The sequence below is a fragment of the Notamacropus eugenii genome, chromosome 2 (genome assembly GCF_028372415.1).
Source record: "Notamacropus eugenii isolate mMacEug1 chromosome 2, mMacEug1.pri_v2, whole genome shotgun sequence".
Taxonomy (NCBI): domain Eukaryota; kingdom Metazoa; phylum Chordata; class Mammalia; order Diprotodontia; family Macropodidae; genus Notamacropus; species Notamacropus eugenii.
This window is the reverse complement of record NC_092873.1, coordinates 187,306,999-187,333,129: the sequence shown is the minus strand read 5'-3', so window position 1 is coordinate 187,333,129 and position 26,131 is coordinate 187,306,999. Positions and strand designations below refer to the sequence as shown.

The 26,131-nt window shown below is 39.7% G+C and overlaps 1 protein-coding gene across 1 annotated transcript in view; it reads left to right on the top strand.

Annotated features, from left to right (window-relative positions):
• The window catches only part of SCML4 (Scm polycomb group protein like 4), a 172,795-nt gene that overhangs the window by 111,029 nt on the left and 35,635 nt on the right, over nucleotides 1–26,131 (top strand). Inside the window, exons 4-5 of the mRNA XM_072642986.1 lie at nucleotides 3,610–3,810; nucleotides 9,502–9,696. Of these exons, the coding sequence (XP_072499087.1) occupies nucleotides 3,610–3,810; nucleotides 9,502–9,696 (396 nt within the window). The remainder of the gene's footprint in view (nucleotides 1–3,609; nucleotides 3,811–9,501; nucleotides 9,697–26,131) is intronic.

The window sequence follows — 26,131 nt, the reverse complement described above, 5'->3', positions numbered from 1 at the left end:
CTAGAATATCTGGGCAGTTTTCCTTGATAATTTCTTGAAACATAGTGTCTAGGTTCTTTTTTTTGATCATGGCTTTCAGGTAGTCCAGTAATTTTAAAAATGATCTCTCCTGGATCCATTTTCCAGGTCAGTTGTTTTTCCATTGAGACACTTCATGTTGTCTTCTGTTTTTTCATTCTTTTGCCTCTATAATTTCTTGATTTCTCATAAAGTCATTAACTTCCATTTGCTCCATTCTAATTTTTAAAGAATTACTTACTTCAGTGAGCTTTTGGACTCTTTTTTCATTTGGCCCATTCTGCTTTTTAAAGCATTCTTCTCCTCATTGGCTTTTTGAACTTCTTTTGCCATTTGGGTTAGTCCAATTTTAAAATTGTTATTTTCTTCAGCATTTTTGAGTCTCTTTTAGTAGCTGTTGACTTGTTTTTCATAATTTTCTTGCATCACTCTCATTTCTTTTCCCACTTTTTCTCTACTTCTCTTACTTGATTTTCAAAATCTTTTTTCAGCCTTTTTGAGTCCATGGCCTGCGACTAATTCTTGGAGGGTTTGGTTGCAGAAGCTTTGGCTTTGTTGTCTTCTTCTGTTTGTATGTTTTGTTCTTCATCATCACCAATGATATAAGAAAATACCTTTTCACTGATAAAGTAAGAACCTATAGTATGTTTCTTTTTCCCCTGTTTGCTCATTTTCCTAGCCAATTATTTGACTTTTGAGCCCTTTGTTAGGTTGAGGGCTCCAGAAGCAGCTGATGATTCAGCAGTGGCTGCTACTGCCCTGGTTCTAGGGCCAGGGCTAGACCAAGCTCCCCTCTCAGCCAGGTGAGAAACCCTTCCCACTTATGTTTGAAGCTGACTTTAGCATTTATGGGTTGAGAAGTCTGGAAACCACAGCAGCTGCCAGCAATTCAGTCCCCTAAGGCCTCCAGTTCCATTTGCAATGGTCTGGCCCACACCAAACTGCACTCTCCTCCCAGCCTGGGTGTGATGGACCCTTCCTGTCAATTTTCCAGATTGTCTTGGGCTGGAAATTTGATTCAGTCTGTCATTTTGTGGCTTCTGCTGCTCTAGAGTTTGTTTAGAGTCATTTTACAGGTTTTTTGAGGGATTTGGGGGTCCCTGCTTCTATTCTGCCATCTTGGCTCTGCCTTCTACTCCCCTTTAAATTTTTAAAGTAATATCTCTTTTCTTTGGAGAGGTGGGTAACTATTGGTGCAGAATGTTGAATATTCTGTCAGACAAAAATGCTGTGTTGGGTAGTTTTACTTGACTTTTTCTTTGTCACAAGAGAATGTTCATTGGAGTGGAAGGTGGGGCATGCTATATCTGGATATGACTGTGATATAAAAGCAAAAGCCATCAATAACATTTTAATTTTTAAAAATAAATGGAATGCATCCAGTTTGTGACAATGGCAATAGTAAAAAAAAAGCTTTCCTTCAGTAGAGGAAAAGTTAGTGAGGCTCTTATCTTAGATGCACCAAGGTGAAGGGTAAAGAAAAAATTGAGATATATTTTATATATTTACATCTAAAATATATATATATATATAAATACAAAATAGGCCATGTCATGGAGAGGAGCAGGGTGATATACATTTATATTCTTCCTTAGCACAAAATCAGATAGTTTCGATGCTGACTTAGAATCCTTGCATAGGAAGAGGTTCTGATTCCTGTTCCTCCACAAACTGCATTATACACTGACATGATTCATCCCACAAACATTCATTGAACATTGATTGGGTACAAAGGCTCTGTCCTAGGTGCTGAACAGGGAAAGATGGATGGAGAAAAGAGCACCAAGTTGCTTGTTCTCTCCAATTCTCCAATAGCCTCTACCTTCTAATAAGGAAGGAAGGAAGGAAGGAAGGAAGGAAGGAAGGAAGGAAGGAAGGAAGGAAGGAAGGAAGGAAGGAAGGAAGGAAGGAAGGAAGGAAGGAAGGAAGGAAGGAAGATAGATGCAAATTAGGTAGAATGATACAATGGTTAGAATACTCTTTGGAAGTCAAGAACACCTGAGCTCAAATCTTGTCTCTGACACTTACTGGCTGTGTGATCATAGGCAAAGCAGTTAACCTTTTTAGGCCTCAAGCAACATCTGAGGACTTATTAGTCACAGAACAATTGTTGATCTGCTGACTCATAGAGGGAATTTCCATATTGGTAGCTCCTCACTGCCACATTAGGGAGATCACAGATCATCAGATTCTTTGTGTATTTGTGTGATTGGACACTATTATTTGTTCCTTCCAGAGGAACAAATACTCCTTGAAAATATCCTCTGCTACAAAGGACATTCCTTCCCACCATCACCACCACCCTATCCCTACTAGATTCCTCCCTGCTAACTCACTATTTCCTTCTCCCCAGAAGGCAAAGAATAAAATTTGCATCAGACATATTTCTCAAAGATTATCTGCCAAATCTATCAATTATATCTACAGGGCTAGCAAGACATCAATTATGTTATCATTCCCTAAAAGTTAGCATAGTCTGGCACATAGTAGATGCTTAATAAATGTTTATTTAATAAGTGGAAGTTGAATGAATTTCAGTTCCTCAGGCAAAACTTTGCAAAAAAGCTCCTTTCTCTTTTTTTTGGACCATGATTCTGAGAAACCCTGCCTCCTCGCCCTGCCCCAGCCTTTACAAATAGTACAACAGGGATTGCTTGGACAATAGGTATACCAATGGCAAATAGGGTATGAAGAAAAAACAAACAAACTTCCTACAGTATGTCACAGTAAATTCTAAACCCAGATTCTGGTGTATGGTCAACTGATTAATTTTCTTTCTGGTTCCCTGGGGAAGATGGGAAAACAATATTTTCTATGGCCAATCCAATAAGGATTTATTAAGTGCCAACTGTGTACCAGGTATTGGGGACACAAAGTCGAAAATGTGAAACTTGCCTGACCTAAAATGGCTTTTATGTTCTTAAATACTTTCCAGGATGTCACACTCCTGAGGTCCCCCCTCAGTTACATAGAGGACCAGAAAGAGAAAGTGAGCATCCTTTTCCTTTGAAGTTATGAGTAAATAGTGTTTTTACTAGATAGATCTCTGTTGAGAAATATTTGTGATATTTAGGGGTGACCTCAAAACTTCTTTTTAAAAAAGACAAAGTCATCAAAAGGAGCCACTTTATTTTGGGGTGGGTAGGAGAAGAAAGGGAATGTGCATCTCTTTGCACATGCAGTAGGAAAATGAGCACCAGAACCTTTTAAACATTAGAGGATTAGGACCATTTTCACTAGTGAATAAATAAACATGGTCAAGTTGCTGGATTCCAGGATGGTCCCAGCCACTGAGTTCTGATGAAAAACCCTTGAGGCTAAAGTTTCAGAGTCATGGAAGGGTTGAGAACAATATCAGTTATATTTATCCCTCCATCTTTCTATTCAGGAGGTAATGGGTGCTTGCCCTACTGCTTTGGAGGGCTTGAGGCTTGTTCCTTCAAGAAAATATCTCCTTCCAAGACTGTCAGTAATTCTTTCCAACCCAAGAGAGGAAGAAAGACGAAGTGAAACCCTGGGGGAGACCCTCAATATGAGCCAATCCCCAGTGTTCCATAATAAGCACTTGGTGCTGGGTATTTGTCTCTGCAGTTTGCATTTATGTCAACAAACAAGTCAACTTGGGACCATACCTGGAGAGGAAGAAGGTACAGCAGCTCCCGGAGCACTTTGGGCCTGAGAGGCCCTCAGCAGTCTTGCAGCAGGCGGTTCAGGCATGCATTGATTGTGCACACCAACAAAAGACAGTCTTCTCCCTGGTCAAGCAGGGATATGGTGGTGAGATGGTGTCTGGTAAGGCTCTGGAGAATGATTGAGTGTGGGGAGGCTACCAAGTGGGGGACTTCTCAAGCAAGTTCAATTGGGAAATAAATGTCAGAGCTTACTGGCTGATGGTTTAAGACCAGAGCCTGTCCAAAGCTTCTGAAATTCCAAGTGATTCTTGCCTCCATCAAAATAGGAGGAGGGCCCCGTAGTTTGAAGACAACTGGTTGCTTAAGGTCAACTCTCAGCTATAAGGAGATTGTCTGAACCCTGAAATGAGACTAAGAAAGTCCATATTCCAATCCCAGCTCTGGTCACTGTTTCATTTAAATTCTCTGAGCCTCAATTTTCTCATCTGTAAAATGAGAGGATTAGACAAATAATAATTGCTAGTATTTACATAGTTTAAAATTTGGAAAGTATTATACAGGCATTGCCTGATTTGCTTTCTATAATCTCTGAGGTCCCTTCCACATCTAAAATTGTATGAGCCTCTCTCCTTCTTGGATTACTTCCCACCACCTAAGTCTGCTCTCTACCACCCATCTCTCATCTTGTCCATCTGTTTCTTCCTAGCTGACCAATAGAAGGGCAAAAGAGAAAGAGCCTCTTGATCCAGTGGGAATGTACATTTCTCTTAAAGAATTTTTGTCTTTGATTAGTGTTTCAAGCCAAATATATTGCATTATATTAAGTATTAGATTATCTGAGGTTTTTTTGCGTACCTCTTGTGATATTCTTGCCACACAAACTCATCCCCAACTTCCTCTACCCCTATGCCATTAATACAGCTGACCTTGAACTGAGTGTACTTAGTGGAAATATTTTTTTCCCTAGTGTCTCTACATCTTCTTTCTGTTCACAGGCTTAGAATGAAAGCTTATGAAAGAGACTCAGATGGAAACTTCCTCCATTACCTCAATCCCCAAAGGTTACGCTGTGTTCTTAATTTTTCTATTATATTCATTAATGTCTTTCTTCTTAAGTGCTTGCACATCTCTGGAGGTAAATAAACTTGCAGGCCCAATCCCTCTGATGTGTACTAGCACCTGAGTTGGGGTATGGAACATAGGAGGTGCAAAAAAAATATTTGGTGAGTTGAATTGATCATAGAGTCATAGCCATAGAATAGGACGGAACATCAGAGACCATCTAGTCCAAAATCCTCATTTTATAGATGGGGAGACAAGGTCCTAGGAAACTTAATGACTTTGCTCAATGTTACACAGGTATTCAGCATCTGCAGTGGGATTTGAATGCAGTTCCTTGGACTCTAGTGCCAGTTCTCTATTGAATTGAAGTGAATTGCATCATATTGAATTTGGATATGCAACGGCATCACAGCCATCAATTAGATAAATTTACAGGTCTTTCCCTTCTTTATGGCTTATCGATGGATGGTCAATTCAGACTCTGGCATGGTCCACATTCATGATTCCAATCTGTAAACATTCTGTTGACATTATTTTATTTATTTATGTTGATTTATTAATTTTTTTGTTTTTCTGCTTAATAGTATTTTATTTTTTCCAGTTACATGTAAGGGTAGTTTTCAACATTCACTTTTATAAAATTTTGAGTTCAAAATTTTGTTCTCCCTTCCTCCCTTACTTCCCCACTCCCCAAGACAGCAAGAAATCTGCTATAGATTATACATATACAATTCTATTTCTACACTAGTCATGCTGTGAAAGAAGAATCAGAACAAAAGGGAAAAACCACAAGAAAGAAAAAAAGAAAAAATAAGTGAAAATAGAATACTCCAATCTGCATTCAGTCTCCATAGCTTTTTCTAGTATTTTCCTTCCTGAGTCTTTTTAAATTCTCTAAGATCATTGTATTGCTAAGAACTAAGTCTATCATAGTTGATCATCACACAATGTTGCTGTTACTATGTACAATGATCTCCTGGTTCTGCTCATTTCACTCAGCATCAGTTCATGCAACTCTTGCCAGGTTTTTTTGAAATGTGGATATTATTTTAAAAGACATAATTAGGAAGGGCATGATCAGAGATTAGAGGAAGAGGAAAATGGAAATTTAGAACAGAGAACATCTGCTTTCATTCATTGCATAAGTGTCTTCTGCAAGAGTGAGCCATTAGTAGGTACTGAACACAGGTCCTTACCCAATGTCTTGAGTAACTTACCTCCGAGGCACAGTAGCCTCTATGTTTTCTTTGCTAAATGGCAGTATCCCTGGACATAGACACACAGTAGAGTTTGTAGAATCATAGATTCAGAACTGAAAGGAACCTCAGAAATGAAATAGTCCAACCTTCTCATTTTATAGGCGAGAAACTGAGACCCATGGAGTTCAGTGATTTGCCCAAGGTCATATAAGCATCATCAGAGATGTTATTTGAAAATAGATCCTCAGATTTTAGAGTCAATATTTTTTCTCCTGTACCGTGTTCAAACCCTTAAATAAAGCCAATGCAGACTCAACTTCAGCTGAACACTGTGCCGAGGGACTGGAGAACCAACGTTACTGATCCAGTTTTCTTCCTTTGCTATCCACACTCCTTTTGTGACCTGAGGTTGCTCAAATTCACGGGAAGCATCTTTAGTGTCTGGCCCAAAGAGGGCATTTGCCAAACTTCACTTCCATGAGGGAAATACGTTTCTAATGAGCATTTTGGTCTTGGAATTTCGTAGCATTTTAAATCATATACTACCACTGTATGTTAGAGTGAGATGGCAAGTGTTTAATCATGTTTAGACATGAGACATAAGACAAAATGACTTACTTGGAGCTTACTTACTAAGCAGGAGGTCCAAGAACTCAGAACTTTCAGGAATCTGGGAGCCAGAGGCATAGTTTTAATGGTCTCCCTAATTCCATGACTTTTTCTGAGAGGTGAAATGAGCTTCCTGCCCTCTCCTTTTGCCCCTCCATGAATTTCCTGGTTCATATTCCAATCTGCTTAATTAAATGAGCTACTGGGCAGATTGGAAGTATCACAATTGCTGACTCCTGAGAAAAAGCGTAAAACACTGAGACCACATCCCTTGAGGCAGGAGCTAACCTCTCACATTCTCTCCTTTTCTCAGTGTTCATACTAATGAGAATAATAGGGTTTCGCGAGTAGATTGGATGATTGCTCCTTCAAAAGGGTCATATAGGATCATGCATTTAGAGTGAAAGGGCCCAGAGAGATCATTTAGTGGAACCCTCTCATTTTACAGATGAGAAAATAGAGGTAGGTACAGTGTGATTTGCCCAAAGTTACAAGGTGGTGGTGGTGGTAGCAGTAATGGTAGTGGGAGGAAGAGGAGGAGGAGGAGGAGGAGGAGGAGGAGGAGGAGGAGGAGGAGGAGGAGGAGGAGGAAGAGGAGGAGGAGTAGCAGTTGTTGTTTTTGTAGTTGTAGTAGTAGTGGTAGTAATTAGCATTTATGTAACATTTTCAGGCTTGCAATGTGCCTTACATATGCTATCTCATTGCACCCTTACAACAACTGGTAGGTGATATTATTATCCCCATTTTATAGATGAGGAAAATGAGGCCAATGGAGGGTAAGTGATTTGCCCAGGGTCACACAGCTAGTAAATGTTGGGGACAGGATTCATATTTAAGTATTCCTTTTTTCAAGTGTGACATTTATAAAGTTCGAGAGACATAACTTCTTCTAATCATTTTACTAATAAGGCTAGCATGTTTATTGATAAAAAGATGGCCATTTGACCATCTCTCTTGGACCAAAGATCCTTCATGGTGGTGGGCTCACAGTTTATATGCCCTTTGAAGAATAGGTCTTCCTGAAGAAGGTAATCAACTCTGGTTAAAAATTAGTGAGAATGAATATTACAATGAGAGGTTAGGCTATATTACAATGAGGATGTTGGAGTATATAACTTGTATCACCTAAATCTTGATCAGAGAGACTTATCAATTTTCATGTCACCTGTCCAACAAAAGAGAGAATCAACATCTTTCCCAGACCTGTTTGAATAAGCACAATGAGCAGGAATCCATCCATTAGTCTAAATTTAGAATTTCTTTTCCTGTCTGATTAGATCTTGGCCTGAGTAAGTTTCTGAGAAAGATTTCCCACACTGATTGATTTCTGGATAAGGAAGTAGAAAAAGGGTAAAATCTTGGTTCTGATTCAATAACATAACTAGTTATTAATACAAGAGAGGAATAATAATTTCTCTCACAAGTCCATTAATTTATCTACAATGTCACCTAGCTGTACTAAGTAGCAGAGTAGCAGATTTGTACCCCAAGACCTTTGACTCAAAATCCCACACTCTTTCCAGCATACCATACTGCTTCTCCCAAGGTTGCTATAGTAGTAGCTTACTACTCAGACCTTCAAGGTTCAGGGTCACCCTCAAGTTCTTATAGTGTAGTGGACCATACTTGAAGTTCTAAAATTGAATGGGGTCTCTCTGACTCACTTCTGGCCTTGTTTCTCATTCCTGAAGTACCTCAGTGCACCAAGCAGACAACTTCAGACTCCCTTCCCCGGCTTTCTATGGTGTGGGTTGGGGGGGTGGGGGGGTGCGGGGCAGAATTCTCAGCAGGCACAAAAAAGACTTCAAAATGGAAAAGTTTCTACAGTGGACTGACTTCTGCGACTGTTGTTGACTGATCTAAGATCACACAAGTGACAAGCAATGGAACAGGGATTTGAATCAAGGGCTCCTTACTCCAAATTCAGTCCTCTTTCCACTAAACTACACTGCCTCCATGGAAGAGAGCAGATGAGGATGTCTTCTGACCCCAGCTGCAAATCATAGATCATAGACTTAGAACTGGAAAGAACCTTAAAAGCTATCAAGGCTGGTAAGTTGTGACACAACTTGGCTAGGAAGTATAAAATGCAAGCAATCCTATTCCCTGTCAGCTATCAGGGAGAGAGATGGCTCATTTTTCTCAGAGAGATTAAGGGACTTGTCCAAGGTCATCCAAGTAATAAATGGTATAAAGGTGGAGTTGAGGTTCAAAGCTAGGTACTCTGACTCCAAGTTCTTTGGCCTTTCCATTGCCCTGAGTCATGAAAAGATGGTTAGACTGACAAAGACAAAGAGAATGAGTGGATGAATAAGTAAGCACTTAAATGCTTATGATGGTGCCCACCACTGTGCCAAACACTGGGAATATAGGAATAAGCAAGCAAGACAGTCTTTGCCAAAAGGAGCTTACAACAAATAAAAATGAGCTAGAAAAAGGAGAGAATATTTGCACAGATTTGGTGGCGTGGGTGGAATCCTAGTTCCCAGGAAGGTAAGTAGAAAGTTCACCTATCAAAGCTGAAAGAACAGAGGAGAAGAGAAGAATCATTGTAGGGTTTTGTGGGGTGGAGAGGGAGATGTGGCCAGAGTGTTGGCAACATGGTGAGGAGGCACCCAGGAAGTGGTGTGGAAGCTTTGTTCTAGACAAGATAAGGAGAAAGCTATTTTATTTTGCTTAATTTTAATTTAATTAATTAAATTAAATAATTTCATTTTATTTTGACTTTTGTTTTAATCAAATTTAATTTTTATTTCATTTCTTTTTTAATTGACTAAATTTCATTTCATTTTTATTTTTTTTTACTTTATTTAAATTAAATTTAAATTAAGTTAAATTATATTTCAACTCTATTTTATTTGCTTTTAAATTTTATTTTATTTCATTTTTATTTGATTTGATTCCTTCGCCCCTAGGCGGCTTGGCCCAAACTCTCCTTCCACGCACACAGGTCTGAATCGCTGTCTCCTGTGGTTTTACAGTCTCAGCTTCTTTTGATGGGAAACAGCATCTCGTGAGCCTGCCGGTGGTGAGCAGCCTTGGCTGCATCTTAAGCTTCCTGAGGAAGCTGTGTCAGAGCTTGTTGTGTGACAACCTCTTCAGCAGCCAGCCTCTCCCTCAGTACCCCAGGGCCTCTGAGGACGGTCCAGATTATGAGGACATGAGGATGGAGTCAGGTACGCCTTGGCCCAGCCTAGCTCGCCTCATTATCTGAGGCTGGGGATGGTGACATGGGCCTTCTGGGGCCTTTCTATTGCTTTTTCTTGCTGTAGTCAAGCCGCTAATGTGCTAATACCACCCAGCTCCTGGTAATTCTCTCATTGTGGTCTCATGGGATGTCTCTTTCTAGGGTATTCATTTCAGCACTTAGTGGTTTTCCTGGATTAAGAAGTACTTGGAAGACTGACATTATAATTTTAAGTTTTTACAATACTAAAATATAAACTCTGAAGGCCCCTCAAATATGACTAAGATTCTTTTTCTTTACTTTTAGTCCAGAATTTTCATTTCATTGTAGAGCACTCCTAGTGAGGTGATTCCCTCTACAATTTCAGACCATTAAAGGTTCTGTCACTTCAAGTCTCAAAGATGTCTTTGAGGATACTGAATTTAGAGAGTTGTCTAGGGTGGTACCATCAGTGAGTCTCAGAGGTAGAATGTGAAACCATGGCCTCTTAACTCAGAGGCCAGACCTCTATCCTCTACATTATCCTGCCTCTCAATACTTTTTACATTTGCCGTATGAAGAACTCTCACAGTCCTGAGTAAGCTGGGTCAGATAATGATTTAATCTAGCAAATACATACGCATTAAAAGAATCCATTACATGAATCAGATCCTATCTCCTATGTATTCAGTAAAGAAAGATATTTTTCTCCTATCAGGTGGCACAGTGGATAGACCACTGGGTCTGGGGTCAGGATGATTTGAATTCAAATCCAGCCTCAGGCACTTACTAGCTGTGTGACCCTGGGCAAGTCACTTAACCTCTGCCTAACTCAAGGTTTTTCAGCTGTAAAATGGAGACAATAATAGTACTCACCTCTCAGGGTTATTATGAGGATTAAATAAAATAATATTTGTAAGGTCCTTAGCAGAGTGTCTGGAATATAGAAAACACTTAATAAATGCTTATTTCCTTCTTTTGCTCACCAAAATACTTAAAAGTATTGCCTCTTTCCACCTCTCCTCTTCTTCATGGGCATTTTTAAACAGGCCTGGTGGACTTCCTTGTGTTAGAGAGAAGAGAGAGAGTTCCAGGACAGTAGTGCTGAATGAACAGACTCTACAGAAGCCACTTGTCATAATGGGTGTCTTTTTGAGAGTAAAATTGCATTGACTGAAAATATTTGCTTCCCACAGGAAGACCTCTCTCTCTCTCTCATCTCTCTCTCTCTCTCTCTCTCTCTCTCTCTCTCTCTCTCTCTCTCTCTCTCTCTCTCTTTCTCATCTCTCATCTCTCATCTCTCTCTTTCTCTCTAGGGTTACTGAACTGATAAGGAGGAAAATGCCATGGAGGTAGTATGACTGGATTTTAGTCAAGCACTTGGCAATATGACATAGGAGAGTGGAAACTAGAGATGGTCTTAGAGGACTTGAGTTCAAATTCCAAATCTGCTACCCGTGTGACCTTGGGAAAATCATTTCCCTTCTTTGGGCCTCAGTTTTTTGTTTGTAAAATGAGGAGGGTTGCAGCCAGTCAACCAAGACAATAAAAGATGGAAACAGTCGATGTTAGACGGGCAGAGTCATTAATTGGGCAATCGTTAGGGAAAACAATTTGAAGTCATGCTAGAAAAGTAACTGAAGAGTTTATACCCTTTGACCCAGCATTTCCACTGTTGAGCCTATATCCCAAAAGGTCAAAGACAGAAGGAAAGAAAATATATATATTATATGTATATGTATGTATAAATATATACGTATATGTATACATAGTGTGTATAAATATATATGTATAAATATACATTTATGTTTCTGTTATATATTTATACACATATATAAATACATACTTGTATATGTGTATGTACAGAATATATATTGATTTATACACATATGTATATATATATGTATATATATACAGACACACATAAAGGAAATATATATATGCCTTATATATTTATATATATATGTATTATGGAGCATATGTTGGGTTTATACATACATATGTTTATATAAAGAAATATATATATATTAAGGAAACATTCACATATAAAGGAACTATATATATGTATGTGTGTGTGTGTGTGTATGTATACATACAGATACTTATGCAAGTTCACAAGCCTCACTTTCCCTCACTCAAAACAAAGTCAAGTGCAAGTCATGTCATCATTTCTCTGATACCACGGTCGTCTTTGAAAACGCAGGATGAACACAGACCTACGAGTAGACCGAGCTGCCTGAATGGGACCCAGCTAACTGGGTAATTCAGCTCATCTGCTCCCTTCTTTCCCCACCCACCCACACACTTCTTTCTCCTCTCCAAAGGAAGGTTAATTTGGATGGCCAGAGGACACCTGGTTAACTTGGGGTTTACAGGCCAGATTTCTTTCTTTCTTTCTTCCTCTCTTTTTTTCTCTCTTTCTCTCTCTCTCATTCTTCCTTCCTTCCTTCCTTCCTTCCTTCCTTCCTTCCTTCCTTCCTTCCTTCCTTCCTCCTTTCCTTCCTTTCTTTCTTTCTTTTTCTTTCTTGTCTTTCCCAAAACCTTAAACCCAGTGCACTCTGAAGCCCATACATTGCACAAATTGTTGTCCCTGGCCAAACTCCACTTCATGTCTCCTTTCCAGGACCCTCCTGGCTTCAGATTATCAATAGTAACTGTTGCTCTTTCCCTCCCAGCTTGATTTACTTGTTTTTTCCTTTTGCTCATTAAAAAGGGCCATGCCCTGATTATTTCTTAAAGTGGTCTATTCATTGAATAGGTGTTACCTCAATCTGAGTACATGAATAGGCCAAGGTCTCCCATTGCATCCTGGGCCTTCTCCAGTCATCCTGATGAATATCTGGTCACTAGATCCAGGAGGGGAAAGTGAGGCTGGTGATGTGCACAGCCCTCCCCCACTCAAAACAAAGTCAAATGCAAGTCATGTCATCCTTTCTCTGATGTCATGGTTATCTTCGAAAACAAAGGACAAACACAGACAGACAGACACATATATGCATGTGTGGAGTATATGCTGAGTTTATACATATATGGATATATATTTACTATTTACATAGTCATACTGTTTTATGGTAACAAAAAAAAGAAACACCCTACTCCCACACACACACCTGGAAACAAAGTAGTTGTCTATTGATTGAGGAATGACTGAATCCATTAGGATATATGAATGGAATGGAATATTATTGTGTCCTAATAGTGACTAATACGAGAAATTCAGAGAAAGTTGGGAAGACTTACTTGAACTGTAGCAGGACAAAATAAGTAAAACCAAGAGAATAAAAACATAGTACTCATAATAGTATAAAGGAAAATAATACAAACAGATATCAGAATTGAGATCAGTGATTAATCTTGACTCTAGAGGACCCATGATGAAACATGCCTCCTTCCTCTTGGCTGAGAAGTGGTGGGCTTTGGGTATGCCATGGTCAATGTGTCTGTGTTGCTTAACTGTACTTGCAATGAGGAAGGATTCTTTTCCTGTTGCATGTGTGTGAAAGAGTAATGGTAAGACATAGCAGTGTAATAAAAAGAAACACTAAAACAGTTTAATAAAATAAAATACAATCCTGAGTCTGATCCATCTTATACTTCTCACAAGTAGTGATTTTGCAAAATGCTTTACATATGCAATCTCATTGAACCCTGACAATAATCCTGGAAAGTAGGTGCTATTATGATCCCTATTTATAGATGAGAAAACTGAGGCTTATAGAAGTTAAGTGATTTGCCCAAAGTCATACAGATAGTCAATATCCTTTTGGATGACATGATGGGTGTATGAGGTGCTAAGGGAGGACTAGCACCTCTGGTGTGAGGACTTGCCAGCCCTTTTCAGGGCTGCTCATCCACCTTTGGTGTCCACCTTTACCCAACTCTCACCTGTGGCTCCAAGAAGCAGTATCATGTGCAGTGGCCACACCCTGGTAAAACTATCTTGGCAGATGGGATGAACCAGGTGGAGGGTAACTGACAGACTTCAAACCTGTCACTGAGTTGGAAGGGGGTGGCTACTTTTAGTAAGTGAAGACTTCCCTTGGTGGAATGGGCAGATGAGAATGATTTGTTCCAATGGCCGTGAAGGTGGCTGAAGCAGGTATTGTGGCATGCTTAGAGCCTGGTCAGACATTAAAGAGGTCTAGCTGATCCACTGTATCCCAGGCTATTGCCAATCTTCTGACTTTTGTCTTGTCACTGAACTTTGATGACTCTGGAAGAGCGAATGAGGCTGATGACTTTGTGCAACTCTGCCTCACTTAAATGCAATTCACCCACTTGTCGAGACATCACCTCTTGGTCATTGGTCCTCTTCTAAATGAAAGACAATGAACAGAGGTTGAGTTGAAGAGATGTCGGCTCAGTATTACAAAGTTAGGAGTATTTAGAAGACTGAACTCAGAACTGAAAGAACTGAGTTGTCACCCTGGCTCTGCCACTAAGAAGCTATGTGTTCTCTAGTTAATTGTTTAACCTTTCAGCTCCCTCAACTATGAAATGAAAGAGTTGGATGATAAGTTCTCTAAGGTGCCAACCAGCTCAAATTGTCTAGGAATCAAATTTCTCTTGAAAACCTTATTTGGCTCAGAAACACTCTCCTAAAACTAATTTGCTCTCCAGTGAGTTTCTCAGTAAGAATGGTACAGTGGTTTCAATTCACTTCCCAACACAATCTCTCAGACCATTAGGCACAGCACAGAGAGTGGGTCAGTTAGCCAGCCCATTAACAAGGATCAGCTCCCTCTCTTTTTCTCTCCCCTCTCTCTTCCCATCCTGAAAACCGTAGCTAAGGATCCAAGTTTTTCCCTTGAATAGCTCCTGGGATGGCAGGACAGCCTTTTCCCTTGGTTGCAGATCATAACATTTCTTAAAACAGTCTGCAGTGCTGTTCAAAGAAGCATGATGACACTGGTCCTTATCAGATTTGGCAGGTTAGGTTATAGAACCAGGATAAAAGGAAAAGTGGGAGGAGTGTTCAGTACCCATTCATCCCTTTTGTTACTCTTCAGGAGGACTTTTTGTTCATATTTCAAGTAGTGCCTCAAATTAAATGAAATGCTAGGTGGTAGGTTGAAAAGGGTATTTACTCCCTCTAGAGTTGGAGGACCTGGATTCAAATCCCTGATATGATTTCAAAAATATCTCTTGGCCTTCTCGGTCCTCAGTTTCCTCATCTGTAAAATGGAGTCACACTAGCAAGTCTAGCTTATAGATCTGATATTCCTTTGCAGATACAACCATAAGGGGAAAATCATGGATTCATAAAGCACTAGTTAAAAGGGACCTTAGAGATGAATCCTTTCACCTCATGGAGGAGTAAACTGAGACAAAGTTTGCTCCAGAACATTAGACATGTTGCAGTTCTGAAAAGCTAAAAATGCCCTTAGATAATGTTCCTGCCCCAGTGCATTTTTGTCGTTCAGGTGTTTTCAGTCATGTCCAACTCTTCGTGACCCCATTTGGGGTTTTTATTTTGGCAAAGATACTGGAATGGTTTGCCATTAAGTGCAATTCAATCACCTTGTGATTCTACCTTCTGTACCATAGACTCTAACACAGGGCAATGATGACATTTCATGTTTTCTATATGGCTAAGGTTGGGAAATCAAATGCCTGTTCTTCTTTTTTTTAAATTGCCTACCCTTTGACTCTAGTATACAGAAAAAGCATTGACTCTGGAGTCTGAGAACCTGGATTCAAATCCTGTCTTTAGTACTGACCACTTGTGGGACTTAGGAGAAGCCACATAACTTCCACCTTAGTTTCTGGATCAGTAAAATTAAGAGACTGGGCTAGATGACTTCTGAGATCTCTTCTGGCCCTTGATCTATGATCCCAAGTCACTCAACTTCCTAGGCTCCAGTTTTCTCATCTGTTAAATGAGTATATTGCATTATGTGGCCTCTGAACTCTCTTCTAGAACCAAATCTATGATTCCATGATCTAGTGAAGAAGAAACTCAATTTCTCCCTCTCTCGGTGGAAGAGCATCACCGTACTGATGATGGGGTCCCTCTTTCCAAAGCCAATGCCTTTTTGGGGTGTCTCCATACACCTATTTCCTTTTCCTTGACCTGGAGTTGGCATATCTTGGTCCCTTTACACCCCTTGACTGAAGCAAGCAAGACATAGTACTTTGAGATGTATGTACAGTCAATCTTCAGCATTTGCTCATTTAACTTCATGATTTCAAGCATTCATATGGTTTAATTAGTAACCACATTTTCACTTTCAATTGGCAATGGCTCACTTTCCTGGCTGTGCATAGTAGAGAAAAAAATGAGAGGTGAAATGCATGAAAGTTTGTGGAGCTGTGGTATTCTACTAGGCACTTTTCTCATCTTGTTCACCCTCTCATTGTAGAGAACTTCCTGTGCTTTTGTTTCATATTTTCATTGTTTGCCCTTAAAAATCAATTTTCATGTTGCAATTATGCCTCCAAAATATAGTGCAAGTCCTTTGGGCTCTATACTCAAGTGTGCAAAGTCAGCAATGTGGCTTAGTGAGAAAATGAAAGTATCAGATAAGCTTCATGCCAGAATGCCTGCGGTCATTGTCTGCCTAATTGACTAGCTGGCTAGAAACATCCCGGCTGCCTATCCCATCATCAGTTTCAGCCTCCAGGTTAATCATCAACCACCTTTGCTATGATCTCATACTTCAGAGACCCTTAATGATCTCAAATCATGAGATGTCATTGACAGATTATTTCAAACTGGTGCATCCTTCATGATCTCCATTGCCATTCATTCACCATCTGGGAAGAACAATGTGTGAAGGTGATATCTCAATATCACCTTACCATTCTCAATGTCTTCCAATAGCAGCAACTAAAGTCCCAGCAATCTTTCCCATGGTTTTCAGAAAGTGGCCAAGGCAGAGAGATTCACAGCAGTATAATATACAGTACAACACCCTCACACTGCCATTTAACACAGTGGGAGGTAAGATTCAGGTTTGGTTTTAAGAATTTTATTTGCTGAACAGCATTTATGGTATCGTATATTCCATTGAATATTGTCTGAGATCAATGTTTATTTTAACTGAGATGTTGGCACAAAAGGTCACAGCGTTCAGGGGAATTACTGGCAAAAAAAATGTTTTGCATGTTACCAGTTTTATTTTGTGTACTACATTTTATGGATTATTTCAAGTTTACTGTGTTAGGACAAGTGCGTATTATCAGAATCAATGTTTTGTTACAAAAGAATTGTATGCAGAAAGTGTATTTTTAGCAATCTCTTGAAAAAGATTACAGTTTTTGGTGTCTCAGGAACCTAACCCCCTATTTCCTATAGGTTCAATTTATCAACATTTGCATTTTTTATTTTTGTGCCATTTTCTAGGAATGTCACCCCTAGCAAATTTGTGGATTGACCGTATATGCAATAAAAATGTTGTTCCAAATGGAATAGGTCTTAGGAACACAGTGTCCTCCTATAAAGATCTATCCCCAACCTCTTTAGCAGCTTCTGCTCCTGGACAGCTGACTCATTTGCAATATCTAATGTACTGATCCCTTCCCTCTTTCTAAGAATAGTCAAGAGAACCGCTTGTTCACTTTTTTTTCATTGTGTTACTTGTTCTTTATGGTAGGGAGGCAGAAAACTTGTCATTTTTGAAGTTTTTTATCTCCCCTTTATTGCAAGATAGTCTTTAAATCATACCCTATTGAACCTCTTGGTTTATTAATACTACTACTACTAGTAAGAAGAACTTACATGGCACTTTAAGGTTAGTAAAGCTCAATATTCTTCAGTTTACCTTATTCTTAGCTTCATCTACAGGTATTATATTTAGAATGAAGTTTATCTCCTACTTATTTTCTTTACAGAGGTCTACAAACTCTCTTGATAGATAATTACAATAATTCCCTGACTGTCTAGAGCAGTGATATCAAACTTAAATAGAAGCAGGGGTCACTGAATAGCCCTGTGGCCTACAGAAAATGACATACTAACATTATCTATGTTTTATTGTATTTTTACTTGTTTTGTGAAATATTACCCAATTACTTGTTAGGAGAGCAGTAGCTGTGCTTCTTAAACTGTGGGTTGCAACCTCATATGGGGTCATAAAATTTTTTGTAACAGTAAACGGTTTCTGAACATGTAATGACCAAAAATTAATTCAAAATCAAATGCGCTATGAGTCCAAGATCTTTCTAGCAGGGTTTGCACCAGTTGCATCAGGCAACTTCACTGCAGCCTTGGTTCTGAACACAAAGCATGTGCACTTTGCACCATGTGTGCCCTCAGGCCATGGAACACCAATGAACACTGCCAAAATATGTCAAGAGTAGATGCCTGTGTTCCAAAGAACTTCAGGTGTCTCACTTTTTAAAAAAATTTATTCCTAAAGAGTAATGAAGCACAGCCTGGCATGGTATGGGAAGAGTTGGTCTTGTGTAGAAGACTAACTGACCTCATGAGAAACTTTCACTTCTTAGCATCCCAGGAATTAAAGCTATAGATTGCAGACAAATTACCACCCTACATTGACAGAAGGAGTTTCCTTATTCTGGAATTTCCTATACCAAGGAAATCACAGGCCCAGTCCCTAACCCCTATTCTAAAGGTTAATGGAAACGACCAAGACTTAGAAAGTCCCATTTTACAGATTAATTTTCCCAACACTTATTGAGCACTGTTACTATGGAAGCCACTTTTGCCGATACTCATCATCTGTGAGCCAACTAATAGCACCCAAGGCTCTTTGGAGATCAGTCAGTCAACAAGTATTTATTAATAGTCTGCTATGTGCCAGGAATTCTACCGAGCACAAGGGGATATAGTCCCTGTCCTCAAGGATCTTACATTCTATTGGGGGAGAAAATGTACATAAATTGGTACATTAATAGGAACATATAAAATAAATATAGTATAAATTGGGGGAAGACAATGATAAAAGCTGGGGGATAAGGGTGGAGGAAGGACCACCATTCCTTGAGAAAGTGATACCTGAGTCAAGTTTGAAGAAACAAGGGATTCTAAGAGGTGGAAAAGAGATGGATATAGGGAAAAGCCCATGTCAAAGACTGGGGCCTGGAAATGGAGTGAAAAATATTGACAAGGTCAATTTGGACCAACCATAGACTTCAGGAAAGGGAGTAACATATTATAAGGTTGGAAAGGTAGGTTGAGATCAGACTGTGAAGGGTTTTAAAAGCCAAATAGAGGAGCTTCTGCATGATCCTCTATGAAAAGTGTATTCCTTTGAGACTACTGCAGTGCTTTATTCACCCCTTCTGTTGTAAGTCTCTGGTGGTTCTCCCAAGCCCTAGTACTGCCCTTCTGAGGGTTCCTGATGGTATTACCAATTGAATCAATGTCAGATTGTTCCTTTGAGTACAGAAGAAGCTCGGTAGTGTGAATTGGACACTAAAGGGTCAGAGGTCACCAGTCTCCTCAGTAGGGAAGTCATCTTGGGCACCATCAAGTTCTTCGTTCACTGTTATGAAGTATTCAGCTGGGAGACTCACAATCTGGCATGTAGCCCAGCCCATCTGCCTTGGTACTTGTTGAGTTCCAGTAGAAGACTCTCCCCCACCCCTAAAGGTTTACTGGGTCTTCTTCTTTTATCCCCAACTAGTTAGCATCCCTAGGGTTAATCTTATACTAATTGATTATTATGTCCACTCCTAAGTGAATTATATATCACCTTTACCCATAATTTGTCACTTTTGAGAAGTCACTGTTCAGAACTGGATAATACCCCAGTTAGCTACAACATCTGATAAAAGCAGAAGTCAAGGAAGAGAGATCATATCACCCATCAGGACCATTACAGGCCTGGGCAACAGTGCCTACAATGCAAAGGACCCACTATTGGTAAGTGTTGAGGAGTGAGGAAAGTGACACATCAAGAGTGAAGGCCACACAAGAAGCCAGGAGCAGAGAAGTGGTGAGGAGCTAAATCTTTTCATTCTCTATCCTTTGTTTTTATCCTCCCACTGTCCTACCTCATCACCTCTACCGGGATAGTTATATGTTCACAGAGTCATCCATCTAGAGCAGACCTATAAAACCTGTGGCCTGCCAAAGTATTTCAGGTGACCTGCTAAAGACGTAGAGGAAATTCTTTGGTGGGCCACAGGTTGTGCAGGCCTAATCTAGAGCTATAAAGATTGTTGTGTTTGTCCTTCATTCTTGAAGAGGACCATGACATCAAGATAATGACATGACTTGCCATTGACTTTGATTTGAGTGAGGGAGGGCTGTATAAGGTTACCAATCTCACTTTCTTCTCCTGAGCCATCTGGATCCAGTGGCCTGGTATTCATCAGGATGGCTGGAAATGGCCCAGGATGCAATGGGAGACCCTGGCCCTTTCAGGCTAAGGTGTTATAGCATTCTCACTATGAGTAAGATGCACCCATTCAATAAATAGGCTTCTTTAAGTAGTTGCTCAAGGGATGGCCCATTTAATAAAAAAAAAAATCTAACTGGGAGGAGAAGACCCTCAGCATTCCTGGGTAAAAGAGAAACAATTACTATTTAGTATTTAAATCCACTCTGTGCTGGGTGGATGGGGACATGTTGTCCAGTCTATGAGCTCCAGTGTGAATTGGGTTTGAGGCTTGATCTTTGAGCAAGAGATGTATCCAGTAAACCCAGAGGAAAAAAGGCAACTTTCAGGGGTGGAACAGGACCTCAGAGGTCAACAGTCTAAACTCCTCCTTTTACAGATGAGATGATCAAGACAAGGGAAGTGAAGTATGACAATGCCCAAGACCACACAGTTGGAATGAAACATTACAATGTTCATCTAGACTCTGAATCTGGCCTGCCAGACGAAATGCTAGCACTCCACACATGTGTAATGCTCTTTCAAGGGCATGCACTTGTGATATTGCACTAACTGAGCAGGGAGCAGGACAAAATAAAATCCGGGCCTCAACCAGTCAAACAGAAGAGGAAACCCCACCCAGACAGGCAAATCAAGAAGAAAACCATAAATGTTCTCTTCCTCTTCTGGATTTCCTCTCTTTGCCCACAAAGTGCTCTGCCTGAAAAGTAACTCCCACTCTCATTCTCTGACCAAGAGATTCCATTATATCCAGCCCAGAGTCTGACTGAGATCAAAGCTGACTTACTGACCTCTTCAGTGGACATTAGGGGGTCATAGATTGAAGTCAGGATTGTATCTGAGAGGTCAACTAGTCCAGCCCCTTCATTTTACAGATCAGGAACCTAAAAGAAGTAAAAAGGAATTGAGTATCAGAGGTGAAATTGGATCACAGTCCTTTGATCTAAAAGAGATCACAGAGCTTTGCACTGTATTTCAATGCCTCAGTAAGAAGGTTTATCAGCTAGGTAGCACAGTGGATAGAGTTCCAGGACTGAAACTGGGAAATCTCATCTTCATAAGTTGAAATTTGACCTCAAATACTTCCTAGTTGTGGGATCCTGGGCAAGTAAGACACTTAACCCTGTTTGCCTCAGTTTCCTCATCTGTAAAATGAACTGGAGAAGGAAATGGCAAACTACTTCATTATCCTCACCAAGAAAACCCTAAATGGGGTCACAAAGAGTTGGGGATGACCAAAAAACAACTGAACAATAACAATTCTAAAGAAGACCTCCATGTTCTCTGACCTTGTATATTTAAATTGATTAGGGGGCTAGGTGATGCAGTGGACAGAGCACCAATGCAAGAGGCAGGAGGACCTGAGTTCAAATCTCACCTCAGATACTTGACACTTACTAGCTGTGTGACCTTGGGCAAGTCACTTAACCCCAATTGTCTCATCCTGGTCATTTCCAGTCATCCTGATGAATATCTGGTCACTGGATTCAGATGACTCTGGAGGAGAAGTGAGGCTGGTGACCTGCACAGCCCTCCCTCACTCAAAGCAGTCAGGTGCAAGTCATGTCATCATTTCTCTGATGGCATGGTCTTCTTTGGCAACGAAGGATGAACACACACATTTAAACTGATTTAAGAAGTGGTGGAAAATTGTCTTCTAGTATTTGAAGAACTGTCATGTGGAAGAAGGAATAGATTTGTTTGGCTCCAGAAAACAGAATTAGAAGCAATGGGTAGAAGCTGTAAAGAAGCAAATTTAGACATTATGATAAAGAATATTCCTAACAGAGCTATTCAAAAATAGAATAAACTGGCTTGGGTGATAGTGGGTTCTCCCTCCCTAGAGACCTCCATTCAGTCTCCATAAATTTATTAATCTCCTACTACATGGCAGATGCTGGTGATATAGAATGAACAAATCCATGCCTGTAAGGAGGTATTAGGGGAAAAAAGATACACCTATATAAGTAAATGTTAGCAAGTGCTAGCCCTTGCAGCTGAGGAATCAGGCAAAGGCTGATAGGAGATGGCACTTGAGCTCAACTCTGACAGAAACTAAAGACATGGTAGATGGCATATCCTGTACAAGGAAAGAATGACAAATTTGACTGGACCATAGAGTGCATCAAGAAGAATAATGTGCATGCAACAAGCCAGGAAAAATAGCCTGATGGAAAATGACTTCCAATGCCAAATAGAAAAGGTTGTATTTTATCCTAGAGGAGGGATGGGGAACCTGCAGCCTTGAGGACATGTGTGGCCCTCTAGGTCCTCAAGGGAGGCCCATTGAAGTTTGGATTCAGTCAGAGGGCCATACTTGAGGACCTAGAGAGCCACACATGCCCTTGAGACCAAAGGTTGCCTATCCTTATAGAGATAATAGGAAACCATAGAACTTTTTTCTAAACGAAGGCTGGAGGACCACTTGTAGAGGGGGACCTTTTTTGTGTATTAATTGGACTAGATAGATGCTATGGTTCCATTCAATTTTTAAATTCTGGGATTCTTTGATCGTTCCTCATCCTGCATCCACCTTCCTCTTTCCAACTCAGTCCCTTGGATTTTGGCACTGGTTCCAAGCTGGTTTCTGGATTGGGCCCATTTAAATCCCAATTTGTACCCTGACCTGGACAAATCACTTAACTTCTCATTAGACCAGGTATCTCTTACTACTAATCTCTACCTATCTCCACCAGTAGTGGCTCAAATTAATAGTGGTAACAATAGTAATCTAATAGTGACTTACAGTTTTCAAGAGCTTATTAAACCTTCCCAAAATCTCCATGTGCTAGACTATAAAAACCTTTTTTATGCATAACTTAGCACAGTGCCTGTGTAGGCCCTTAATAAATGTTTATTGAATTAATTTACTTGAATTTCTCCCTATTTGAGTCTGAATGCAGGTTGAAACATACTTTTAAACTTTATTATCCTTTTTTTAAAGTGTGTTTTCTTTTGCAATATGACTAATATGGAAATGTTTTGCATGACTGCACATGTATAATCTTTATTAAATTGCTTGCCTTCCCAAGGAGAGAGGAAAGAATTTGAAAATCAAACTTTTTTTAAAAGAATGTTAAAATTTTTTGTTTGTACGTAATTGAGAAATAAAATAAAAATTTAATGTAAGAAAAAAAATGTATCCCCATTTGAAATCAAGGAAATGGAGACTCTTGCATGCCTGCTTCTCCTGAATGTTTTACTCAGTATTACCTACAACTGTTACTCAGTAGTCATTACTCAGGATTGACTTCCTTAAGTCATGTTCCCCACCCTCTTCACTATATACCCCCTTTTGGAGATTACTACTCTACACCAAAGTTGTTTCTTGAACAAAAATAGACCCAGAGCGCCACTGTAGTGTGAGCCATGGAATTTTTAAGTCTGAAGCTAGAATCCAAGTGCTAAAGCACTGCCTATAAAAATTCATTTAGGAGCGAACTATTGTACATCCCAATTAGATCATTATACTTAATTGCAGTATTTGCACATAGGTTTTTTTTTTTAATGAGCTGAAAGAGGGAAAAAGATTCTCTAGATAGAAGCCTGGGTTAATGCAAGAATTTAAAATAGATTCTTTTCCTTTTTAATCCCTGAGTAATTTCTTGGCTGCTTTCAAATGGAAAGTGTCAGGCTCTCTGTTTGAAGCCCTAAGGAAATATGTTCCATACACAGTGAGGAGCTTTGGAAAAAAGACAAAAGATATTTCCCTCCTACTTATGTTCACATCTCAGGGCAGCTGAAATTTATGGAGGAATTGTTCAATTCTATTGGTTGCATGTTAGAGTAACTTAATAGGAAATGTGTATTTTCAGGTAAATTAAATGTAAGATAATTAATCTATTACCTTGATGAGATTCACATGCATAGTAGTCTATATCAGAGGTTCTTAATCAGGAATCTACAGATTCTGTTTTAGAGGTTCTGTAAATTAGAATGGGAAAAAATAGATTTTCATTTGAATATCATTGATATCTTTTGTCATTCTACATATTTTATTCATTTAAAAATATTATGATGAGAAGAGAGACTGTGGACGTCACCAAACTGTCAAAACAGTCCACAATACACAAAAGGACATGTTATTCAAAGGTGGCACTATCTGTGATAAAATTTGATGGTGATGATGAACTTCAAAGGGGTCAAGGTGAGGAGTAGGGAGAGAGAAATCAAAAATATGGTCCTAGGGACCTTTTTGTTCTGTAGAAAAGACTTCAGCAACCCTTAAAAGGACCCCTACCTAGGGAGGAAAACCACTGGGGATATTTTCCCTTGGTGGGTGACACAATCTAAACCTCCAACAAAATGAAGTCAGTGCTTGACTATTGGAAATGACCTGACCTTTCTGCTACCCAGCTGGGGCCCAGGTCAATAACACTCACACTACATGTGGATGATGGAAAGGCCCGCCCCTGCTCCACACACCTCCAGAGGGAAGTGTATGTCTATGTCTCTGACAGACCGCTGATTCTTTCCTGGTTGGTGAGCCAATTATAGGTACAGACTACCTTCTATTAACCTTCATCAGTACCCACAATCCTATCCACTTTTTGTTTTTCTTGCTGTGACAGATATTCTCTTAATACTTAGCAGGCAGCTAGGTGGCACAGTGGATTGAGCTCTAGACCAGGAGTCAGGAAGACTTGATCCCCTTTTTGGACATTAACTGTGTGATCTTGGGCAAGTCACTTAACCTTGTTTGTCTCAGTTTCCTCCTCTGGAAAATGGGGATAATAATAGTACCTGCCTCCCAGGGTTATTGAGAGGATCAAATAGGATAATTTCAAGCACTTTGCATGGTGCCTGGCACATAGTAAATGCTGTATAAATGTTGGCTATTATTATTGTTGTTATCTCCAGTGAAACTCTCCAGACTCTTCGCTGTCTTTTGACCAAATATAAAGATATAGTATATGAACTAGAATGCTTGCTGAAAGGATGATCCTTATTAGTGAGTTAAAGTTTATGAAGCATTCTGCAAGCTTTATCTCATTCTTAACAACCTGATGAAGTATATACTGAAGGTATATCATTATAATTATATTATATTATATATAATTATTCCCACTTTTCAGAGGAGGAAGCTGAGGCTCTGAGAATTTATATGATTTGGTCCCATAGCTAATAAGTCTTAGAATCAGGATTTGAACCCAGATGTCTTCTGATACCACATCCAAGACTTTCTATACATGAAGGCTTTATAATCTTTGCAACCAAGACTTTCATAGCAAAAGGAACCCAAGGGACTTTGGAGAAGAGTTTTAGCCACCTCTTGATTTATTGCCCTACTCCTCCCTGGGAGCCCAGGAAATATCTCTACCTTGCATGCACATTAAATGGCACCAACTCTTCACTAGCATACATAGGGTTCAACCATGAATCCCATAGACTCAGTAATACAAATCCTCACAGTTCCAAAGATTTGTCTGGCTGAGGACCCCTATGAGTCTTAGGTTCAGGTACAATACTCTTTACCATTGGGGTTTTACGTTTTTTTCCTTGCCTCTCTGGGAGGGTGGCTCAACATATTGCTCTCTGCTGCCCTCTGCTGATAATCCTTTGACATCACTTACCCAATGACTGCCACCTGTATAGGTTGGACTTTTAAAATTTTTGTTTTTGCTTTTGTTTTGTTTTGTCTCTGTAAAGGGGCTGGGAGAAATCGGCTTGAGAGTTCTCTATAATATTGTGGAATCATAGATCTTGAGCTAGAAGGGAATTCAGAGATTTTCTAGATCAACCCTCTCATTTTTAAAGAGGTGGAAACTATATCCCAGACTAAGTTATTTGCCCAAGGTCAAAGAAATTGCATTAATAATAAAAATTTGTAACAACAAGTGTTTACATATCACTTTAAAGTTTACAAAACACTTCATATTATCTCATTTTATCGTCATAATAGGTAGGTGCTATTTATTACTCCCATTTTACAGATGAAAGTTAAGTTTCTTGGCCAGGTCAAGCTAGTATGTGTCGGAGGCTGTATTTAAACTTAAGTCTTCCTGATTCCACTATAGCACAGGATTTGCTCCAAAACAATCACTCCTTCCATCCTACTATAATGTCCCCTGACAAAGGCAAGGAGGAGAGAATGCCTCAAGAGTCCTCCTTGTTTTGGGGAGTTATAGCTCTTCCTCT